The sequence below is a fragment of the Oncorhynchus kisutch genome, linkage group LG17, assembly GCF_002021735.2.
Source record: "Oncorhynchus kisutch isolate 150728-3 linkage group LG17, Okis_V2, whole genome shotgun sequence".
Taxonomy (NCBI): domain Eukaryota; kingdom Metazoa; phylum Chordata; class Actinopteri; order Salmoniformes; family Salmonidae; genus Oncorhynchus; species Oncorhynchus kisutch.
This window is the reverse complement of record NC_034190.2, coordinates 57,990,843-58,010,576: the sequence shown is the minus strand read 5'-3', so window position 1 is coordinate 58,010,576 and position 19,734 is coordinate 57,990,843. Positions and strand designations below refer to the sequence as shown.

Here is a 19,734-nt window from a genome sequence, read left to right as displayed (position 1 = left end):
CCAAAATTACATCTAGAATCAGCTTCCTATTTCGCAACAAAGCCTCCTTCACTCATGCTGCCAAACATACCCTTGTAAAACTGACTATCCTGCTGATCCTTGACTTCGGCGACGTCATTTACAAATTAGCCTCCAACACTCTAATCAGCAAATTGCATGCAGTCTATCACAGTGCCATCCATTTTGTCACCAAAGCCCCATATACTACCCACCATTGCGACTTGTTTGCTCTTGTTGGCTGGTCCTCGATACATATTCGTCGCCAAACCCACTGGCTCCAGGTCATCTATAATTCTTCTATAATCTCAGCTCACTGGTCACCATAGCAACACCCACCGATAGCACGCGCTCCAGCAGGTATATTTCACTGGTCATCCCCAAAGCCAACACCTCTTTGGCCGCCTTTCCTTCCAGTTCTTTGCTGCCAGTGACTGGAAAGAATTGCAAAAATCACTAACTTCAAGCATCGGCTGTCCGAACAGCTTACCGATCGCTGCAGCTGTACACAGCCCATCTGTAAATAGCCCATCCAACCAAATACCTACCACATCCCCATTTATATATATTTTTTCTGCTCTTTTGCACACCAGTATTTATACTTGCACATCCTCATCTGCACATCTATCACTCCAGTGTTAATTGCTAAATTGTAATTATTTCGCCACTATGGCCTATTTATTGCCTTACCTCCCTACTACATTTGCACACACTGTATACAGATGTTTTTGTGTGTTATTGACTGTATGTTTATTTATCCCATGTGTAACTCTGTGTTGTTGTTTTGCTTTATCATGGCCAGGTCTCAGTTATAAATGAGAACTTGTTCTCAACTGGTCTACCTGGTTAAATAAAATAAAATTTTAATAAAAATAAAACATTCCACTTTGTGAAAGAGAAATAGGTGTACAATATGAGGTAAAGGAGCATGCAAAGTCAAAAAAAGAAAGGAGGACTAAAATAAAGACAGTAGGCACAGGAAACTTTCAAAGGCCTCGAACTGCGTATATAATGCAACATGCAATAGCAATGATCTTCTCATCACTTGATGGATGTCATCCACGATAATCAAAAAAAGAGCTCTCAGCACTCAACAGCAACAAGAATGCTCTGACACCGCTCTGTCTCCATGAAGAGGTCCCGAGGATGCAAATACCAGATCAGTACAGTAAGATGCCCTCCCCTAGGGCTCTGACAACGCTGCCAGATGCAACAGCTTATCTTGAAGGCGTCTGGAATAAAAACCTAGTTTTTAAATGTGAAGCTAGTAGCACCTAACCAAATCCTTCTAGTGGAAGATATCCTCCGCTCACTGAGTATATAGCCCTTAACCCCCCGCCACTAACAACATGACATCCCCTTCTACCTCGAGTAACTGCTCATCATAATATTCCCATATCCCACCCCTCCTCCTCCCTATCCAACCCCAGGAAACGCAGGAAACTTCCACCATACAAGGAGAGTCATGTCTTGAGTGGATGGCCTGTTAATTGGATATGATACTGTGATTAAAGGCGGGCTCCCCGTACAACCAAACATCATCTGCTATTCAGGGCACAGCCAGCTTCCAGCTCTGCAAGCACTTTTCCACAGGGTTAGGGTTTCACACCCAGAATGAAATACCATCCCACAGCCACAATCCACTCTGGGCCCAACCTTCTTTATCAGCAATACAGAGGCCTACCATTAGTTTACAGTATGAAAACTGTCAATCCCCGTATTTGCTTGAACTCACAAGTGCATGCTTGAAGATCAACTACATGTTGTTTTAGAAATGATGTTTCAGAATGGACTATTTTCAGATATTGCTGAAAAGGGCTGGCTTTGTTCCCTTCTGGAAATGTGTAAAAGAAGACGTAATGTTGTTACTTTGAGAGTGGGACCAGAGAGACCAGAATTTGTTTAGGTTGATGAGCAAAAACATTGTCTGACAGGGAATACCAAGACCTTAGGTTGATGAGCAAAAACAGCGTTGGACTCGTAACCGGAAGGTTGCAAGTTCAAATCCCGAGCTGACAAGGTACAAATCTGTTGTTTTGCCCCTGAACAGGCAGTTAACCCACTGTTCCTAGGCCGTCATTGAAAATAAGAATTTGTTCTTAACTGACTTGCCTCGTTAAATAAAGGTAAAATTAAATTTAAAAACATGCAGGTACCTTAAACCTGCTGCAATTACAATCACAAGACAAATGTTGCCTTTCAATAATGACATGTACCTGAAAACTTTCTTATAGCTACGTTTACCCCGTCAATTAAATGTTTGCAGCTTCAAGGCCATCACTGTCCACTCCAGATTTCGATTGGCTTTTGGGGGCCTCAGAACCCTGTAAGTTCAAGATTCTAAATCTGTAGTCCTGTGATCACCCGGGGGTGTGTCTTAAGTGACCCGTTTAAAGTGTGTCTGAACTCTCATTTGAGGTTTAATCTTTCTGTAGGGGTGCACACGGATTGACCACTCCTTTGGGATTTATTTCTGTGGGTATTTGGGGGAAAGCTCATTCGCAACCATGGTAAGACCAATCATTTGAACACACAATGACATGAATAAAAGCATAGTAAACAGCGAGTTTGTATAGGGTTACATTTACAAGTTACATTTGGATGGGCAATTAAGATGATTAATTAGCCTAATTTGGAAATCATTTTTTGGACCATCATTTTGACACTGTATTGTCTCTTGCAGTCATGTTTACTATTTCATAAAGTGTAAGGTATAAAACGATTAAAACAGCAGTCATTTCCTTAGACCATGATTATCAGGATCTCATATTGATGAATACAAATCACCAACTTGTTTAATTAACCAAATAATATTGAGTGTTTATAGCAGTATTTCTGGAGCATGACTTTGGGGAAGTTATGCATGTTCCGCAGGCTAGATAGGCTATGGGTTTATGGGTGCTTATTGAGTAGATACCGAGTATCAGACTGTCACACAACCTAAAAGGTCCGGGAGCAAGGCTGTCCGGGTGCGGATTGTGTTAAGGCGACAAATTCCTTCGGGAATGTATATCCGTATGGCCATATACAGGGGGGTAATGTGTTGAGCCTTAAATAGCATGGCACATTTGTCAGTATGCCTATAGGCTAAGGCTAACCCATTTGTACGACAAAAATACACTCATCTGATAACATCACTGTTGCCCCACCAAAAAAATATAGATATAATTTACGATTTGAGAAATTGTCACCAATACTATGACCTGACAAATGTGGCGCTGTTTTTCCTCTAGACTGATGCACAACAGGAGGCCCGCTCATTCTTGAGCGAGGAGATGCTTAACGGTGAGTAGGTCCATCGCAAAACCATGTTGCCGTTAATTAATAACTGTCAGGTCTAATGAATACAATAATTCGTGTCCCGATACGTATCATCATTCCAGAATTCAAGGCTGCATTCGACATGTTCGACACCGACGGTGGCGGCGATATCAGTACCAAGGAGTTGGGTCAGGTCATGAGGATGTTGGGCCAGAACCCGACAAGAGAGGAGTTGGATGAAATCATTGAGGAGGTCGATGAGGATGGTGAGCAACGGCTGAGTCTAAAATATACTATATATTAACCTACATTAATGTATGTAAGCTATATAGTTTAAATGGCACGTGTGAAGTTTGGCGCGTAATTAGGCTACTTTTGGGTAACTTATGCCCATGTTATGCTTAGGTGACCTGAGCATGATACATACCTTTTCATATTGTTGTACTTACCTGTTATTTTCGAGCTTGATGCATAATCGATCGGAAACTTCACCTTAGGCAGCGGCACCATCGACTTCGAGGAGTTCTTGGTCATGATGGTGAGGCTCTTAAAGGAGGACCAGGCCGGAAAGTCTGAGGAAGAGTTGGCGGAATGTTTCCGTGTGTTCGACAAGTATGTCACCTGTTTTAGCGGTTACGTTTTACAGTTTACAGTCAGCGTTCATATGTCGACAGGTTGTTAAACTCCAATGTGTGTTGCTTACGCAGGAATGCCGACGGCTACATCGACAGAGAAGAGTTTGCCATCATCATCCGCAGCACAGGCGAGCAAATCTCAGAGGAGGAGATTGATGAGCTGCTGAAGGATGGAGACAAGAACGCTGATGGCATGCTGGACTTTGATGGTATGACAAAGCCACGATGCCTTTGATAATAATAATGGTGATGCTGATTGGACAATTAGCCAACATATTGACCAGCATTTTCATTTTTATTTATTTACTTTATTTCACCTTTATTTATTTTTATTTAATTTTTACCAGGCAGGCTAGTTGAGAACAAGTTCTCATTTACAACTGCGACCTGGCCAAGATAAAGCAAAGCAGTTCGACACATACAACAACACAGAGTTACACATGGAATAAACAAAACATACAGTCAAAAACACAATAGGAAAAAAGTATATATACAGTGTGTGCAAATGAGGTAAGATAAGGGATGTAAAGGCAACAAAATAGGCCATAGTGGCGAGGTAATTACGATATAGCAATTAAACACTGGAGTGATAGATGTGCAGAAGATGAATGTGCAAGTAGAGATACTGGGGTGCAAAGGAGCAAAATAAATAAATAAATACAGTATGGGGATGAGGTAGTTGGACGGGCTATTTACAAGTGGGCTATGTACAGATGCAATGATCTGTGAGCTGCTCTGACAGCTGGTGCTTGAAGTTAGATAATGTGTTAGATAATGAATGTTAGGCCTGTTATTGACCATGAATTACATCACCGTGATTTAAATTATAATTTTCACAATGGATTTGTCACTCTTTTTCAGAATTCCTCAAGATGATGGAAAATGTGCAGTAAAAGAGAGACTCAAGGACATTCCTCCTCCCTTTGACCCCCTGCTGACCTATTCTGATCCTCTTTTGACCCACTGCAATTCTCCCTCACTCTTCGCCCCTTACTGGTCCATTGCCTATGTTCGTCCACCTCGATTAAACTAAACCTCTTCAACAGACAGGCACCTGGTGGGGGTAACCAGGGATTTTGAGCCCTTCTTGCGTGTGATTATGATGCCCCATTGACGCCAAGCTGCTGCCGTTCCCCCAAATCTGGAGGGAAAAGCCAGGATGTGAAATTCACTGCAACATCACAGAATGGGTCAGTGGATCACTTACCACCTCAACACCCTCAAGCTGGGAGTTCAGTCTAGATGTAGTCTAGATGGGCAGCTTGTGATAGCTGCTTAGACCAAGGCCAACTGTTGCCACTTCACTGTAATAACAAACTATTGTTTGAACCAAGATAATAAATGAATAAACACATGCTCACTGGTAGTTGGTCTGATATAATTATTGTCTGTAAGCTATTTTCTTGAGGAATATCAATAAAAAAATATTTTATGTATATTTTTTTTCCATTTTTCTATGACCCACACAGCCATAAGGCATAACAGATTAGACAGCAGTAAAGCTAGATCAGGCATATTTACTTATGGCAAAACACAAATTAAAAAACGAATATTATGAAATGATATGCCACCCGGATCCTCCTGCCAAGTTTAAATTCTTCATCATTATACAAACTGAACTTCAGGTAATCATATTAATCCCTATGAAAATAGATTACTGATAGAGTGGGTTAAGGAACAAAGGACAAACATCAACATTTTCTCTACGTCAAATTCATCATTTCCAGCACAATCCCAACATCGGCACATGAAAATGACCAGTTTCAATGTAAAGATAAAGATACAGTAAGTTTCCAATGACATCATTGGCCAATTAGTAGGCAATGCCTACTCAAAATTGGTTAAAAGCACACCGATAATGTCATTGTAAACACTTACACTGCCTTCAGAAAGTATTCACATCCCTTGACTTTTTCCACGTGTTGTGTTGCAACCTGAATTTAAAATGGACTAAATGTAGATTTTTTTTTGTCACTGCCTACACACAATACCCTATAATGTCAACGTGGAATTAGGTTTTTAGAAATGTTTACAAATGAATTAAAAACGAAAAGCTTGAGTCAATAAGTATTCAATCCCTTTGTTAAGACAAGCCTCCTGAAATAAGTTCAGGAGAAAAATGTGCTTAACAAGTCACATAAGTTGCATGGACTCACTCTGTGTGTAATAATAGTGTTTAACATGATTTTTGAATGACTACATTTCTGTACCTCACACACACAATTATCTGTTTAGTGGTACATTTCAAACACATATTCAACCAACGCCTCGCAAAGGACACCTACAGTTGAAGTCGGAAGTTTACATACACTTAGGTTGGAGTTATTAAAACTCATTTTTCAACCACTCCACAAATTTCTTGTTAACAAACTATAGTTTTGGCAAGTCGGTTAGGACATCTGCTTTGTGCATGACACAAGTAATTTTTCCAACAATTGTTAACAGACAGATTATTTCACTTATAAGTCAATGTATCACAATTCCAGTGGGTCAGAAGTTTACATACACTAAGTGCATGGAAAATTACAGAAAATGATGTCATGGCTTAAGAAGATTCTGATAGGCTAATTGACATCATTTGAGTCAATTGGAGGTGTACCTGTGGATGTATTCAAACTCAGTGCCTCTTTGCTTGACATCATGGGAAAATCAAAAGAAATCAGCCAAGACCTCAGAAAAAAAGTGTAAACCTCTACAAGTCTGGTTGATACTTACCTATGTATGCTGTTCCATAGGTAAACAATAGTACGCAAGTATAAACACCATGGGACCACGCAGCCGTCATACCGCTCAGGAAGGAGACGCATTCTGTCTCCTAGAGATGAACGTACTTTGGTGCGAAAAGTGCAAATCAATCCCAGAACAACAGGAAAGGACCTTGTGAAGATGCTGTAGGAAACAGGTACAAAATCATCTATATCCACAGTAAAATGAGTCCTATATCGACATCACCTGAAAGGCCGCTCAGCAAGGAAGAAGCCAGCATAAAAAAAAGCCAGACTATGGTTTGCAACTGCACATGGGGACAAAGATCCTACTTTTTGTAGAAAGGTCCTCTGGTCTGATGAAACAAAAATAGAACTGTTTGGCCATAATGACCATCGTTATGTTTGGAGGAAAAAGGGGAGGATTGTTAGCCGAAGAACACCATCCCAACCGTGAAGCAGTTGGCAGGTAGGTGGCAGCATCATGTTGTGGGGGTGCTTTGCTGCAGGAGGGACTGGTGCACTTCACAAAATAGATGGCATCATGAGAACGGACAATTATGTGGATATATTGAAGCAACATCTCAAGACATCAGTCAGGAAGTTAAAGCTTGGTTGCAAATAGGTCTTCCAAATGGACAATGACCCCAAGAATACTTCCAAAGTTGAAGCAAAATGGCTTAAGGACAACAAAGTCAAGGTATTGGAGTGGCCATCACAAAGCCCTGACCTCAACCCTATAGGAAATATGTGAGCTGAACTGAAAAAGTGTGTGCGAGCAAGGAGGCCATCAAACATGACTCAGTTACACCAGCTGTCAGGAAGAATGGTCCATAATTCACCCAAATTATTGTGGGAAGCTTCTGGAAGGCTACCCAAAACGTTTGAGCCAAGTTAAACAATTTAAAGGCAATGCTACCAAATAATAATTGAGTGTATGTAAACTTCTGTCCCACTGGGAACTGAAATAAATCACTCTCTACTATTATTCTGAAATTTCACGTTGTTAAAATAAAGTGGTGATCCTAACTGACCTAAGGCGGGGAATTTTTACAAGGATTAAATGTCAGGAATTGTGAAACTGAGTTTAAATGTCTTTGCCTGAAATGTATGTAAACTTCTGACTTCAACTGTACATGGAATAAGTCAATGAGTATGAATATTTACTTTCCTCTTTTTAAACACAAAACATTGTAACGCACCACTTTTCCATATGTTGATGTTGGGTTGGTGCTGGAGATGAATATGACGTTGGAAAATGTTGAAATGTACCTTTAAGGCTCGCACACATCACACCTGATTTAGATCCAGCGTTCATCTGCCGATCGTTCAGCGCGCTGTGTTTTAAGGACCACCCACTGTAGATGTCTGACTGCCAACATTTCACATGTAAATTATTTGCATACTCGGTTCGCAAATTAGGTTCAAATGTGCTAAGTACTCTCGGCTAGCAAACCCTATGTGTCTGAGCCCTTAGTCCTGCGATAATAATTAAAGTAAAATTCAGAGGGTTTTATTCCATGCACATTAAGGTCCATCTACAGAAGTTGTCATTTGCACAAATTAAACAAAACATTTTATTCAAGTTTTTAAACTATATCCATTGTCTCAAGGTGTAGAAATCAAATCAAATTGTATTGGTCACATATATTTGTTTAGTAGATGTTATTGCAAGTGTAGCGAAAGTGAAACATTTCAGGAAAGAGAACCCATCCATGGATTAATATAGAAAGTCTAATTTGAACTCCCCTCTGGGCCCATGTCCTGAAATCTCACAGTAAAGGATGGAAAGTGTCAAGGATTGGTTGTTACTTTATTCATAAATGTCCATTCCACCATTGTGTCACTATCCTTACTGATAAACAGGACAACAATTCTCACCTAAGAGACATTTCCTCACGGGACCTAATGATTGATACTGCAATGTGATGTCCTTCTGTGGATACAGCACAGTATACGATAAATACAACTACTTTCTAGTATTATATGTGTGTATGTTAATGGGGCGGCAGGTAGCCTTGTGGATAGAGCATAAAGGTTACTTGATCGAATCCAAGCCGACAAGGTAAAAATCTGTCGTTCTGCCCCTAGTCCTAGGCAGTCATTGTAAATAAGAATTTGTTATTAACTGACTTGCCTAGTTAAATAAAAATAGAAAGATGTCTGTAGAAGGCATAAGCATTTCACATGAGCACAAACATATCTGTAGTCACAAGTTGGTGGTCAATAAACACTATCTCTATGTTCACATCTGCAACAACTTTAAATCCTTTAAAAAAACATGTCCAATGATCAAAGCAGAATAAACAGCTTGGACAATGTGAAAGAGAAGTTTAAAAAAGGATAAGAAGGCGTGTATTTGCAGTGAAGGCCAAATCCCTCTATCAGAGGCTCTAAGAGCCATAGTTCGCTTCATCAAAGGCCTTGCGGGCTCTCTTCAGCTCCTCGTTCATCGTCAAGAGGTCTTTCACTCGGGCAAACTTCCTTGGATCTTTCCGGATAAGGAAAACAATGTCCTCCACCTGGACACGGCCCTGGCGTCCGATGGACATGGCTTTGTGTGTCATCTCCGTGACGAACTCGATCACAAGGTCCTCCAGGATATCCACCGACTCGGTGTAGGGATTCTGGTCATCTCCAAATCCATACATCATACACCGAAGTTCTTTAGAGAACAGCCTTTTCCTTTTGCCGTGGTTCCCATCGGCTCCACCCGCCCCGTCATCCAAATCATCGTCAAAACCAGCTTCGTCTTCCTCCTCCGCCATCCTCACAGACCCAAATGTGTACTAGAGCTAGCAATTGTAGCTAACGCTAGCTGGCTATGGGATTATCTAGCTAGTTACAAAGCCCAGTGTGTCCAACGATATTTCGCAAACAGTGCAGGTTAGATGCAATTAGAGCCCTGACCGGGTATTTTTTTTGTTGCGTTGTGGCGGCTTTTTGACTTTATATCAATTACAAAAACAAGAGGGTCACGACAACAACTCCTCAACCAAATGGTCCATTTCTTCTTCACTGTAGTTGCCGGAAGTAGCTACAGCAACTGGCTGCGTTGTTTTGCTTGGAAAAACAAAAATACTGCCACCTAGCTGCAGTGCTGGAGTCGGGCGCACTTGATTCAGGTCAGCAATCGCACCGGGTAGGCAGAGTGATCCATTGCATTGGACCAAGGTCTACATTTCACCAAGCACCGACGCGCGTCGGGGAAGCAAAATCAAGTGCATCGCTTGTCTGGCTGTGCTCAGTCCACGTAGAGCCTGTGGGTTATACTGATGAATCGATGCCATGGCCCGCGTGTAGAGTGGTCTAACTGGCAACAACAAAGTAACGTTACTGTAATTTGGAAAGTAAAACCATGTTCAATTACTCTGTACAGTCATGTGTTTATATGCATCGCTTGATAGCTAAGCTAGCTAGCCAACGTTACGGTATTTAGACGCAGCTTTGTATAGCAGTTAACAGGACCGGTCACACTTTGCTTAGCTAACGTCAGTTAGCTAGCTAGTTTACCTGCTTTCGCCGCTGTTCTTCAGCAGGTAAATTCAGCCAGACAGTAGCTAGAGTTTTAACATTTCATAAGATATCTGGTTCAGCTAACAAGTTATCCACTGTCTACCTCAGTGGCTTGCCCGTTCATATTTTGTGCTTTGTTAGCCATGCCATATGGCTCAGGTTTATGTTTTCCAGTGCCTTCATCAGCAGCAACAATGCATCTATTTAGCTTGGCAACATAGGCTTATCTGAGATTATAGCTACAATGTTAATTATGAAAAAAATCTGCATGTTCATGTACAGTATCCCCACAACACGCTGCGTCAGTGCTAACATACAGCTGGGAGTATGCTCATTACTCACTAATAAGACTGGTCAAACAGATTCCTCAACGCAGTCACATGCTCAGCCAGCAGCAAATTATATAAGTTATTTTGTCTTTGATTATATTGTCAATTTATCCCATCTTTCTCGCTCTTCCCTCTTCTCTCCCTTCCCAGCTTTCAGCACATTGTTCCTGTTTGAAGACGGTGCCTCTGCAGTAGTTCCTGTGGGGAAGGGTGAAGCAGCACCATGGCTTGCCCTGTCCAGTTCCTATGCCGGGCTGTCCGCACTGTGGGCCTGGTCCTCGTTTACTATGTCTTCTCCATCGGCATCACCTTTTATAACAAGTGGCTGATGAAGGTCAGTCTGAGGCTGGCTCACACTCCTCATGCGACGTAACATTGTGTACTTGGTATGTTTGCTTTGCATGCAGTGCCATGTAGTTTAACTCACTGTCACTGTTCCCACCCCTTTCCCTCTTTCTCTCAGGGCTTCCACTACCCACTGTTCATGACGCTGCTCCACCTCACCATAATATTCTGTCTCTCTACCCTGACCCGCTCGGCCATGCAATGCTGGACAGGGAAGCCTCGGGTCATGTTGAACTGGACAGACTACCTCACAAAGGTTGCCCCAGTCGGTGAGTGCATATAATAGAGGAATGTATGCCAAACAGTTTGAGGTGTATGTGACACGATATAATCAACATGGACTTCAGTCTGCATAATAAAAGGCATAGTCCGTCTGTGTGATAAGATACCACTTTCTACTTTCTCTCTGCTAATCTTGGCTGGAACTACTTAAATACATCTTAAAGGGGCAATCTGCAGTTGAAACTGTAACAGTGGTCACACCCGCCACCTATTTGGTAAATAGCTGAGGGATGGGGTTGGAGAAATGTATCCACTCTCAAATTCATAGACAGAGCTATGGATGGAAGGACTGATCATCCATGAGATCAGAATTATAGTTTTAACCATGTTTTCAGACTATGCAGTGTTTGTTTACATTTGAGTCATTTTGCAGATGCTCTTCTCCAGAGGGACTTACAGTTAGTGCATTCATCTTAAGACAGCTAGGTGGGACAACCACATAGCACAGGCATAGAAAGTAAGTCAAGTAGTAAAAGTGCTGGTTCAGTTATTTTTTCTTCATTTTTGTGTGTGTGTGTGGGGGGGGGGGGGGGTCGAGGTGAGGAGGAGGATTATTTAAGATACTGTTTGAAGAGGTAGGGTTTCAGATGTTTTTGGAAGATGGGCAGGGACTCTGCTGTCTTAGCTTCAGGGGGAAGCTGGTTCCACCATTGGGTGCCAGGACAGAGAAGAGCTTGGACTGGGCTGAGCGGGAGTAATTGTAAACAAAAACTGTATAGCCTGAAAACCTGGTTAAAACTATAATTTTGATATCATGGATGGTCAGCTGCCATCCCGTAGGGGTGGGAGGGCCAAGAGACCTGAGGTGGTAGAACGGAGTGCTCAGGTTCAAGTGTAGGGTTTGAGCCTAAAGGTAGGGAGGGGCAGTTCCTCTTGCTGTTCCATAGGTAAGCACCATGGCCTTGTAGTGGATACAAACAAAGGTGTAAAACAACCATAAACTGTATTTGGGGTTTTGAGGGGTATACTACAAAGCAGGATCAATGAGTTAGCCATCTAACTTGCCTAAATATAGATGCGCTGAAAATGTGCATGGTCCCTAATCGACTCGACAACCAAAACGCATATCTAAGTTTAGATTTCATAATGAACCAGAAAATCAAGTTATTTCTGGTTGTTAATTAAAGTTGGCTGACTAACTAATTGATCCTGCTTTGTACATTGAAGAAACATGGAACAATTTAAAATATTTTATTGAGTTACAGTTCATATAAGGAAATCAGTCAATTGAAATAAACTAACTAGGCCCTAATCTATGGATTTCACATGACTGGGCAGGGGTGCAGCCATGGGTGGGTCTTGGAGGGCCAATCAGAATGAGTTTTTCCCCACAAAAGGGCTTTATTACAGACAAAAATACTCCTCAATTTCATCAGCTGTCCGGGTGGCTGGTTGCAGACGATCCCACAGGTGAAGAAGCCGAATGTGAAGGTCCTGGGCTGGTGTGGTGACACTTGGTCTGCGATTGTGAGGCTGGTTGGACGTACTGCCAAATTCTCTAAAATGATGTTGGAGGCGGCTTATCGTAGAGAAAGTATGATTGAGTTATCTGGCAACCAGCTCAGGTGGACATTCCTGCAGTCAGCTTGCCAATTGTATGCTCCCTCAAAACTTGAGACATCTGTGGCATTGTGTTGTGTCACAAAACTGCACATTTTAGAGTGGTCTTTTATTGTCCCCCGCACAAGGTGCACCTGTGTAATGATCATGCTGTTTAATTAGCTTCTTGATATGCCACACCTGGCAGGTGGAAGAATTATCTTGGCAAAGGAGAAATGTACACTAACAGGGATGTAAACAAATTTGGGCTCTAAATAATATTTTGTGCATGTGGAACATTTCTGGGAATTGTTATTTCAGCTCATGAAACATGGGACCAACATTTTACATGTTGCATTTATATTGTTGTACAGTATATTACACCCCTCTGATGGGGTACAACAGTTGAACTAATCTCATAAGGCATTCACCTTCCTGTCAGTAAGAAATAAATGCTTTGTTAGTAGGAATAAAACAGTGTGCTATGATATGATAAAAATCTGTCTCTTTCAGCCATTGCAACAGCGCTGGACATTGGACTCTCCAATTGGAGCTTCCTCTTCATCACCATCAGCTTGTAAGTGTGTGTGTGTTTGTTTACTACAGTGCCTTCAGAAACTATTCACACCCCTTTACTTTTTCTGCATTTTGTTTCAGCTTAAATCTAAAATGGAATACATTTAGATTTGTGTCATTGGCTTACAGTACACACAATTCCCCATAATGTCACAGTGGAATTACGTTTTTAGAAATGTTTAAAATTAATAATAAATGTCTTGAGTCAATAAGTATTCAACCCCTTTGTTATGGCAAGCCTAAATAAGTTCAGGAGTAAAAATGTGCTTAACAAGTGACATAATACATTTAATGGACTCTGTGCAATAATAGGGTTTAACATAATTTTTTTAATGACTACCTCATCTCTGTACCCCACTCACACAATTATCTGTAAGGTCCCTCAGTCGAGCAGTGAATTTCAAACTCAGATTCAACCACAAAGATCAGGGATGTTTTCTAATGCCTCGCAAAAAGTACACATATTGGGAGATTGGAAGAGCAACAAAAATAGACATTGAATATCCCTTTGAGCATGGTGGGTCAATCCACACAGTCACTAAAAAGAAACAATGTCCTTCCTAACTCAGTTGCTGGAGAGGAAGGAAACCCCTCAGGGATTTCACCATGAGGCCAATAGTGACTTTAAAACAGAGTTGAACAACATTGTAGTTACTCCACAATACTAACCTAATTGACAGAGTGTAAAGAAGTAATGCAAAGAAATGAACTATATGTCCTGAATACAAAGCATATATTGGGGGCAAACACAACACATTACTGAGTACATCTCTTCATATTTTCAAGCATGGTGGTGGCTACATCATGTTATGGGTATGCTTGTCATCGGCAAGAACTATGAAGTTGTTTAGGACAAAAAGAAACGGAATAGAGCTAAGCACAGGCAAAATCCTGGAGGAAAACCTGACTCAGTCTGCTTTCCACCAGACACTGGGAGACAAATTCACCTTTCAGCCAGACAATAACCTAAAACACATGGCCAAATATACACTGGAGTTACTTACTAATATGACATTGAATGTTCCGGAGTGGCCTAGTTACAGTTTTGACTTAAATCGACTTGAAAATGGCTGTTTAGCAATGATCAACAACCAACTTGACAGAGCTTGAAGAATTCTAAAAATAATAATATGCAAATAATGTACAATCCAGGTGTGCAAAGCTCCTAGAGACATACCCAGAAAAACTCACAGCTGTATTCGCTGCCAAAGGTGGTTCTAACATGTATTGACTCAGGGTTATGAATACTTATGTAAATTAGATGTTTGTATCTAATTTTCAATACATTTTGAAAAATGTCTTAACATATTTTCTCTTTGTCATTATGTGTTATTGTGTGTAGATTGGTGAGCTGTTTTATTTAATACATTTTTGAATTTGGGCTGTAACACAACAAAATGTAGAATAAATCAAGGGTTATGAATACTTCCTGAAGGCACTGTATGTATCTACCTAACTTTGATCATCAATGTTCTGAATGGCATTAGAATGTCTTTGTATGTTTCCTCCAGGTACACAATGACCAAGTCTTCTGCAGTGCTCTTCATCCTCTTCTTCTCATTGGTTTTTAAACTAGAGCATCCGGTAAGTCAATTTCACTTGAGATGGGGTAACTGTTGCTGTTTCTTCTTGGTCATTGTTTATCCAGTAGTATTTATGGGTGGTGCATGACAGAGAATTGCATTTAAAATTCACTCTTTGTTCGTACTACATGTTTGTAAGACAGTGTTTCTGTGTTCGCAGACACCACATTCACAGTAAACGCTGCATATGTCGGTTCAATCGGAAATGACTTTTAAATGGTGCATTGTCAAAATCGGTGATCAAATCCTGGCTTTTATAATAAGATGTTGCTGAACTTTGAAGAAAATAAGTACAATGTTCTGTTTTTATGTTAAAAGTAGAACAGGCTTGAAATGCAAAATAAGGCTTCCTTCTTTTTACTCTGTCAATTAGGTTAGTATTGTGGAGTAACTACAATGTTGTTGATCCATCCTCAGTTTTCTCCTATCACAGCCATTAAATCAAATCCAATTTGATTTGTCACATACACATGGTTAGCAGATGTTAATGCGAGTGTAGCGAAATGCTTGTGCTTCTAGTTCCGACAATGCAGTAATAACCAACAAGTAATCTAACTAACAATTCCAAAACTACTGTCTTATACACACAAGTGTAGGGGGATAAAGAATATGTACATAGAGATATATGAATGAGTGATGGTACAGAGCGGCATAGGCAAGATACAGTAGATGGTATCGAGTACAGTATATACATATGAGATGAGTATGTAAACAAAGTGGCATAGTTAAAGTGGCTAGTGAAATGTAACTGTTTTCAAGTCACCGTTGGCTTGGTTGAATCTGTTTGAAATTCATTGCTCGACTGAGGGACCTAATTATCTGTATGTGTGGGGTACAGAGATGAGGTAGTCATTCATGTTAAGCACTAGTGTTGCACACAGAGTGAGTCCATGCAACTTATTATGTTACTTGTTAAGCACATTTGTACTCCTGAACGTATTTAGGCTTGCCATAACAAAGCGGTTGAATTGTTATTGACTCAAGACATTTCAACCTTTCATTTTTCTTTCATTTGTAAAAATGTAGAAAAACATTATTGCACTTTTACATTATGGAGTATTGTGTGTAGGCCAGTGACAAAACATTTAACTTTAATCCATTTTAAATTCAGGCTGGAATACAACCAAATGTGGAAAAAGTCAAGGGGTGTGAATAGTTTCTCAAGGCACTGTATATGGTCATTTTTAGATATACAGGGTAAAGCATCAAAGTTTCCCTTATGGCTCAGCTCAGGTGCATACATACATCATAGAAATATACATAATTTACACCACACACACGCTCAGACAGATCTGGCTCAACAGTCCCAGCTCATGAGCTCCATCAAGCAGCAATTTTTAATTTAGAATGGAAAATGAATGTGTTTATGCAACAAATGTTTGTGCGTTGTATCACATCGAACCACATCGGTTCATTCCTCGAATCCAACCTGAATCGCACCGAATCGTTTTCAACTAAAACGTACACTATCGTTCCTGTATTGTATGGGAGCCCATGTATCGAACGTTAGATACGTATCGAATCATCTTGAAAGGGAAAGATACACATCCCTTACACTTAGGTGTACCGTAGCCGCTCACATGGTTAGGCCATTCTCATTGAAGGCTTTCTTACCACACCCCCTCACAAATTACACTCTGTGTAATATCTGGATCATTCATTACTACAAAGGCAAGACTTGCCTAATTGATGTCTCTGCGGTTGCAATCTTCCCACCAAGACACTGACTTTCCAATGTTCTAACGAGCTATAGGATTCAGTGAATGGATTCACTTTTCATGCATAGGAGGAAGTTCCATTCCCTTCAGGTGTATCTAACTGTATATGCACTTTGTGAAATGTATGTGTGTGTATTTATATATATTTATTTATGGTTGTGTACTCTGGTTCCATGCCCTTGATGTGTATGATGTGAGAAGATGAGGAAGTGCATAATGTATGCATGTGGAAGAAAGGCTTCTGTTCTGACCCCCAAGTTACTCTGTTTTTACAGAACCCATACCTGATCGTGGTGGTCCTTCTGATAGCCAGCGGCCTGTTCATGTTCACCTTCAAGTCGACCCAGTTCAACCTGAAGGGCTTCATCATGGTACTGCTTGCATCGTTCATCGGTGGGATCCGGTGGACCCTCACGCAGGTCCTGATGCAGAAAGCAGAGCTGGGTCAGTAAACACCTAGTCTCAGATATCCCAACCGGGAAACAGTGGATGTCAGAACATGGTTAATGTGGGAGGCAACACTTCTGCCTAGGGAGACTAGTTACCGAGCGTCATTGTGTTGTTGTTTGGACTTGTCCTTTTATTCCCTGATTAGGCATTCAGCCCAGTAACCCCACTCTTCCACATTCCACTCCCACAGGGCTCCAGAACCCAATAGACACCATGTACCATCTACAGCCGCTCATGTTCATGGGACTCTTCCCGCTCTTCCTCTTCAACGAAGGTTAGACTTTACTATGCTTCTCTCTAACCTGTTTGTGATAGTCCATGCCTGTCAGTCTGGGTATGACATAAGTGCCTCTATCTGTGTGTCAGTACTTCTGATTCTGTCTGCAGGGCTGAGCCTAAGTACCTCAGAGAAGCTGTTCCGTGTAAATGAGCTCTCTCCCCTGCTCTACACTCTGGTCATGCTGAGTATAGGCGGATCACTGGCCTTTGGCCTGGGCTTCTCTGAGTTCCTGCTAGTCTCAAAGACCTCCAGTCTCACTTTATCCATAGCAGGGATCTTTAAGGTAAGGAGGATAACACAATATATCACAAGTTACCCTCTCTGTATCCCTTCAGCTCCCTCACTTGAAATTGCTTCCTTTTGTACCATCTCTCCTGCTGTCTCAAGCACTCCTTGTTTCACTTCCCCTACACTCTTTATTCACAGTGTGTTTTTCATCTCCCCCTAACATACCCTCCCTGCCCCCACTAGGAGGCGTGTACTCTGCTGCTGGCAGCAGGCCTGATGGGGGACAGGATGAGTGGACTCAACTTGATGGGTTTCGCTGTCTGTGTTTCTGGCATCTCCCTGCATGTGGGGCTGAAGACCTACTATTCCAAAAGTAAGTTCATACCATTACTATATGTGGTATCCTACACTGTAAAATGAAAGCAAATTGTTATCAGTCTATCCCTGGTGTAGTCAGTATATTAGGTATGTTGTAATTGTTTGTTAATCAAGCCAGCGCTGCTGAAGGTACCGAGGCTAATGGAAAGGTATTTCACCAAGCTGTCCATCATATCCAGTAATTGGGTGTCATTTTTTCTAATGTACTCCAGGTAAAATTCACTCGTTGAGACAGCTGCCCGTTAAAAACAGCCAGGACCTGGAAGTACCACTATTATGTCATAAGGAAGACGAGGGGGAGGAGACAGCTGCTGCTGATGATGATGATGATGATAAAGAGCAGGAGATTCTACTCTGAAACAAACAAGATGGCTGACTGTCTTGTTCCAGAGAGGCAAAGAGAAGGGATCACTGCCTCGACCTCCCTTTCCAACCAAAGTGCAGGAGTTGAGAAGGATATTCTGGAACACTTGGAGGACAAATGGAATTAAATAAAAGTGTATTTATTGCAATGTGTTTTGTCTTTTGGCCTTCTTCAGAGAGGCCACAGAGGAACAGAAAGGAAGGCTTCCAACCCTCCTCTACAGACAACATTCTCTTCAGCATTTGTCCAAAATCGCTGAGCATTACCGACAGTAACACGGACGGACACACTAAACTTTACCAAATGCATTTACTGTTGCCTTTTCAGGGCCTTCAGTGATGTGAAAGAAAAGTGTTTACCTTATAATGTGAAATGACCAAACCATATGTGCCATTATAATGATAAATGTTTCTAGAAATGGGGGACCACTTGCCTAAACATCAGACTGTTACCATGGTTACTCCATGATTGTCAGTCTGACTGAAGTCGCCCTAAAAAAATAAACAATATTCTCTATAAGCCAAAATGTTGAATAAAATTATATTTACACATACTTTACTGCTTGTACGTGCTGTTGGTCCTTCTGGCGGTAGGTGGAGATAGGGTATCCACAGCAAAGTGTTGTTTACCTGGCTTTTTGCGGTGCCAGTAGGTTCTGTCGCTTGTATTTTCAATCTCTTGACTCATTGCACGTGCTGCACAATATGTAAACAATAGCTGTTTGCCATTCGGTGTGTGGTTTGGCTCGGCCATATTGGGCAAGTGTTCGTCACGTGCAAATTGCATCAGTATTGAAAATAAAAACAGGAAATACAAACTGATATACAGACCACTGTACTAAAGGCCGTGTTGATAATACTTCCCTGTGGATATTTTGTATTCAATTACGTCCGACATAGGGACAACATTTTCTGAAATGCTAACCCTCCATGTTAGAGGCGAGTGTGTAAATATTTCATTTTAGTAATTTAGCAGACACTCTTATCCATAGCGACTTACAGTTGAGAGCACACATTTGTCATTACCTTTTCATACTGGTCCCCCATGGGAATTGAACCCTCAACCCTGTTGTTGCAAGTGCCATGCTCTACCAACTGAGCTACACATTGTCAAATGCTAATTAAATTTGATTATTGGAGCTAAAGCAATTTCTAAACAATTAGGTTGTCATTTGTTTATATTGAATTGGGTAAGCACAGAGCTTTTGTTGCTGCTACTATGTACTGTATGTTCTGAAATAAAACATTTGCACAATTATTCAGAGCTGTATGCATCATTTCTTCACCGAGGTCTTTCAAATAGCTGTACTCTGTTATGTGGTCCTCACCTGCTGGCCGACCACATAATCAGATTTAACATGATGTGCACTGCCAAGCCTTCAGCTGCCTCTATTAGATTTTCTCATTTGGAATCTCATTTCATGAGGAGAGAGCTCCCTCTCATCAATCTGATTGAGTTGACTTAACTTATAAAACCTGTGGTCATGTGAGCACAATTCACTGGGAAGACAGAGATGGGACCTGTCACTGAGTTTGGAAATGTGGTAAC

The 19,734-nt window shown here is 41.2% G+C and overlaps 3 protein-coding genes and 1 long non-coding RNA gene across 10 annotated transcripts in view; 2 read left to right on the top strand and 2 right to left on the bottom strand.

The window, feature by feature from the left end:
- LOC109907985 (uncharacterized) overlaps positions 1-3,787 on the bottom strand; it is a 34,544-nt gene extending 30,757 nt beyond the window's left edge. Inside the window, exon 1 of the long non-coding RNA XR_004203666.1 lies at positions 3,708-3,787. This is a non-coding gene — a long non-coding RNA (uncharacterized LOC109907985). The remainder of the gene's footprint in view (positions 1-3,707) is intronic.
- LOC109907983 (troponin C, skeletal muscle) lies at positions 2,376-5,259 on the top strand. The gene is made up of 6 exons (XM_020506313.2): positions 2,376-2,507; positions 3,231-3,282; positions 3,381-3,524; positions 3,756-3,870; positions 3,966-4,102; positions 4,755-5,259. The coding sequence occupies exons 1-6, from the start codon at positions 2,505-2,507 to the stop codon at positions 4,784-4,786; spliced, it is 483 nt and encodes a 160-aa protein (XP_020361902.1). The 5' UTR covers positions 2,376-2,504; the 3' UTR covers positions 4,787-5,259.
- A 3,126-nt stretch (positions 5,260-8,385) lies between these two features.
- LOC109907984 (transcription initiation factor TFIID subunit 13) lies at positions 8,386-9,628 on the bottom strand. Its single transcript, XM_074933767.1, has one exon. It carries the CDS (start codon positions 9,364-9,366, stop codon positions 8,992-8,994), a length of 375 nt encoding a protein of 124 aa, XP_074789868.1. The 5' UTR covers positions 9,367-9,628; the 3' UTR covers positions 8,386-8,991.
- Positions 8,962-19,443, top strand: slc35h1 (solute carrier family 35 member H1). Of its 7 annotated transcripts, none has more exons than XM_031794156.1 (10): positions 8,962-9,925; positions 10,594-10,777; positions 10,907-11,057; positions 13,123-13,186; positions 14,697-14,769; positions 16,762-16,930; positions 17,127-17,210; positions 17,324-17,499; positions 17,688-17,817; positions 18,035-19,443. In XM_031794156.1, the coding sequence occupies exons 2-10, from the start codon at positions 10,667-10,669 to the stop codon at positions 18,178-18,180; spliced, it is 1,104 nt and encodes a 367-aa protein (XP_031650016.1). In that variant the 5' UTR covers positions 8,962-9,925; positions 10,594-10,666; the 3' UTR covers positions 18,181-19,443. The 7 variants fall into 7 exon arrangements, with proteins under 7 accessions (XP_031650016.1, XP_031650021.1, XP_031650020.1 ...); XM_031794161.1 differs by having other exon boundaries at positions 9,627-9,723; XM_031794160.1 differs by having other exon boundaries at positions 9,635-9,740.
- The last annotated feature ends 291 nt before the right edge of the window (positions 19,444-19,734 follow it).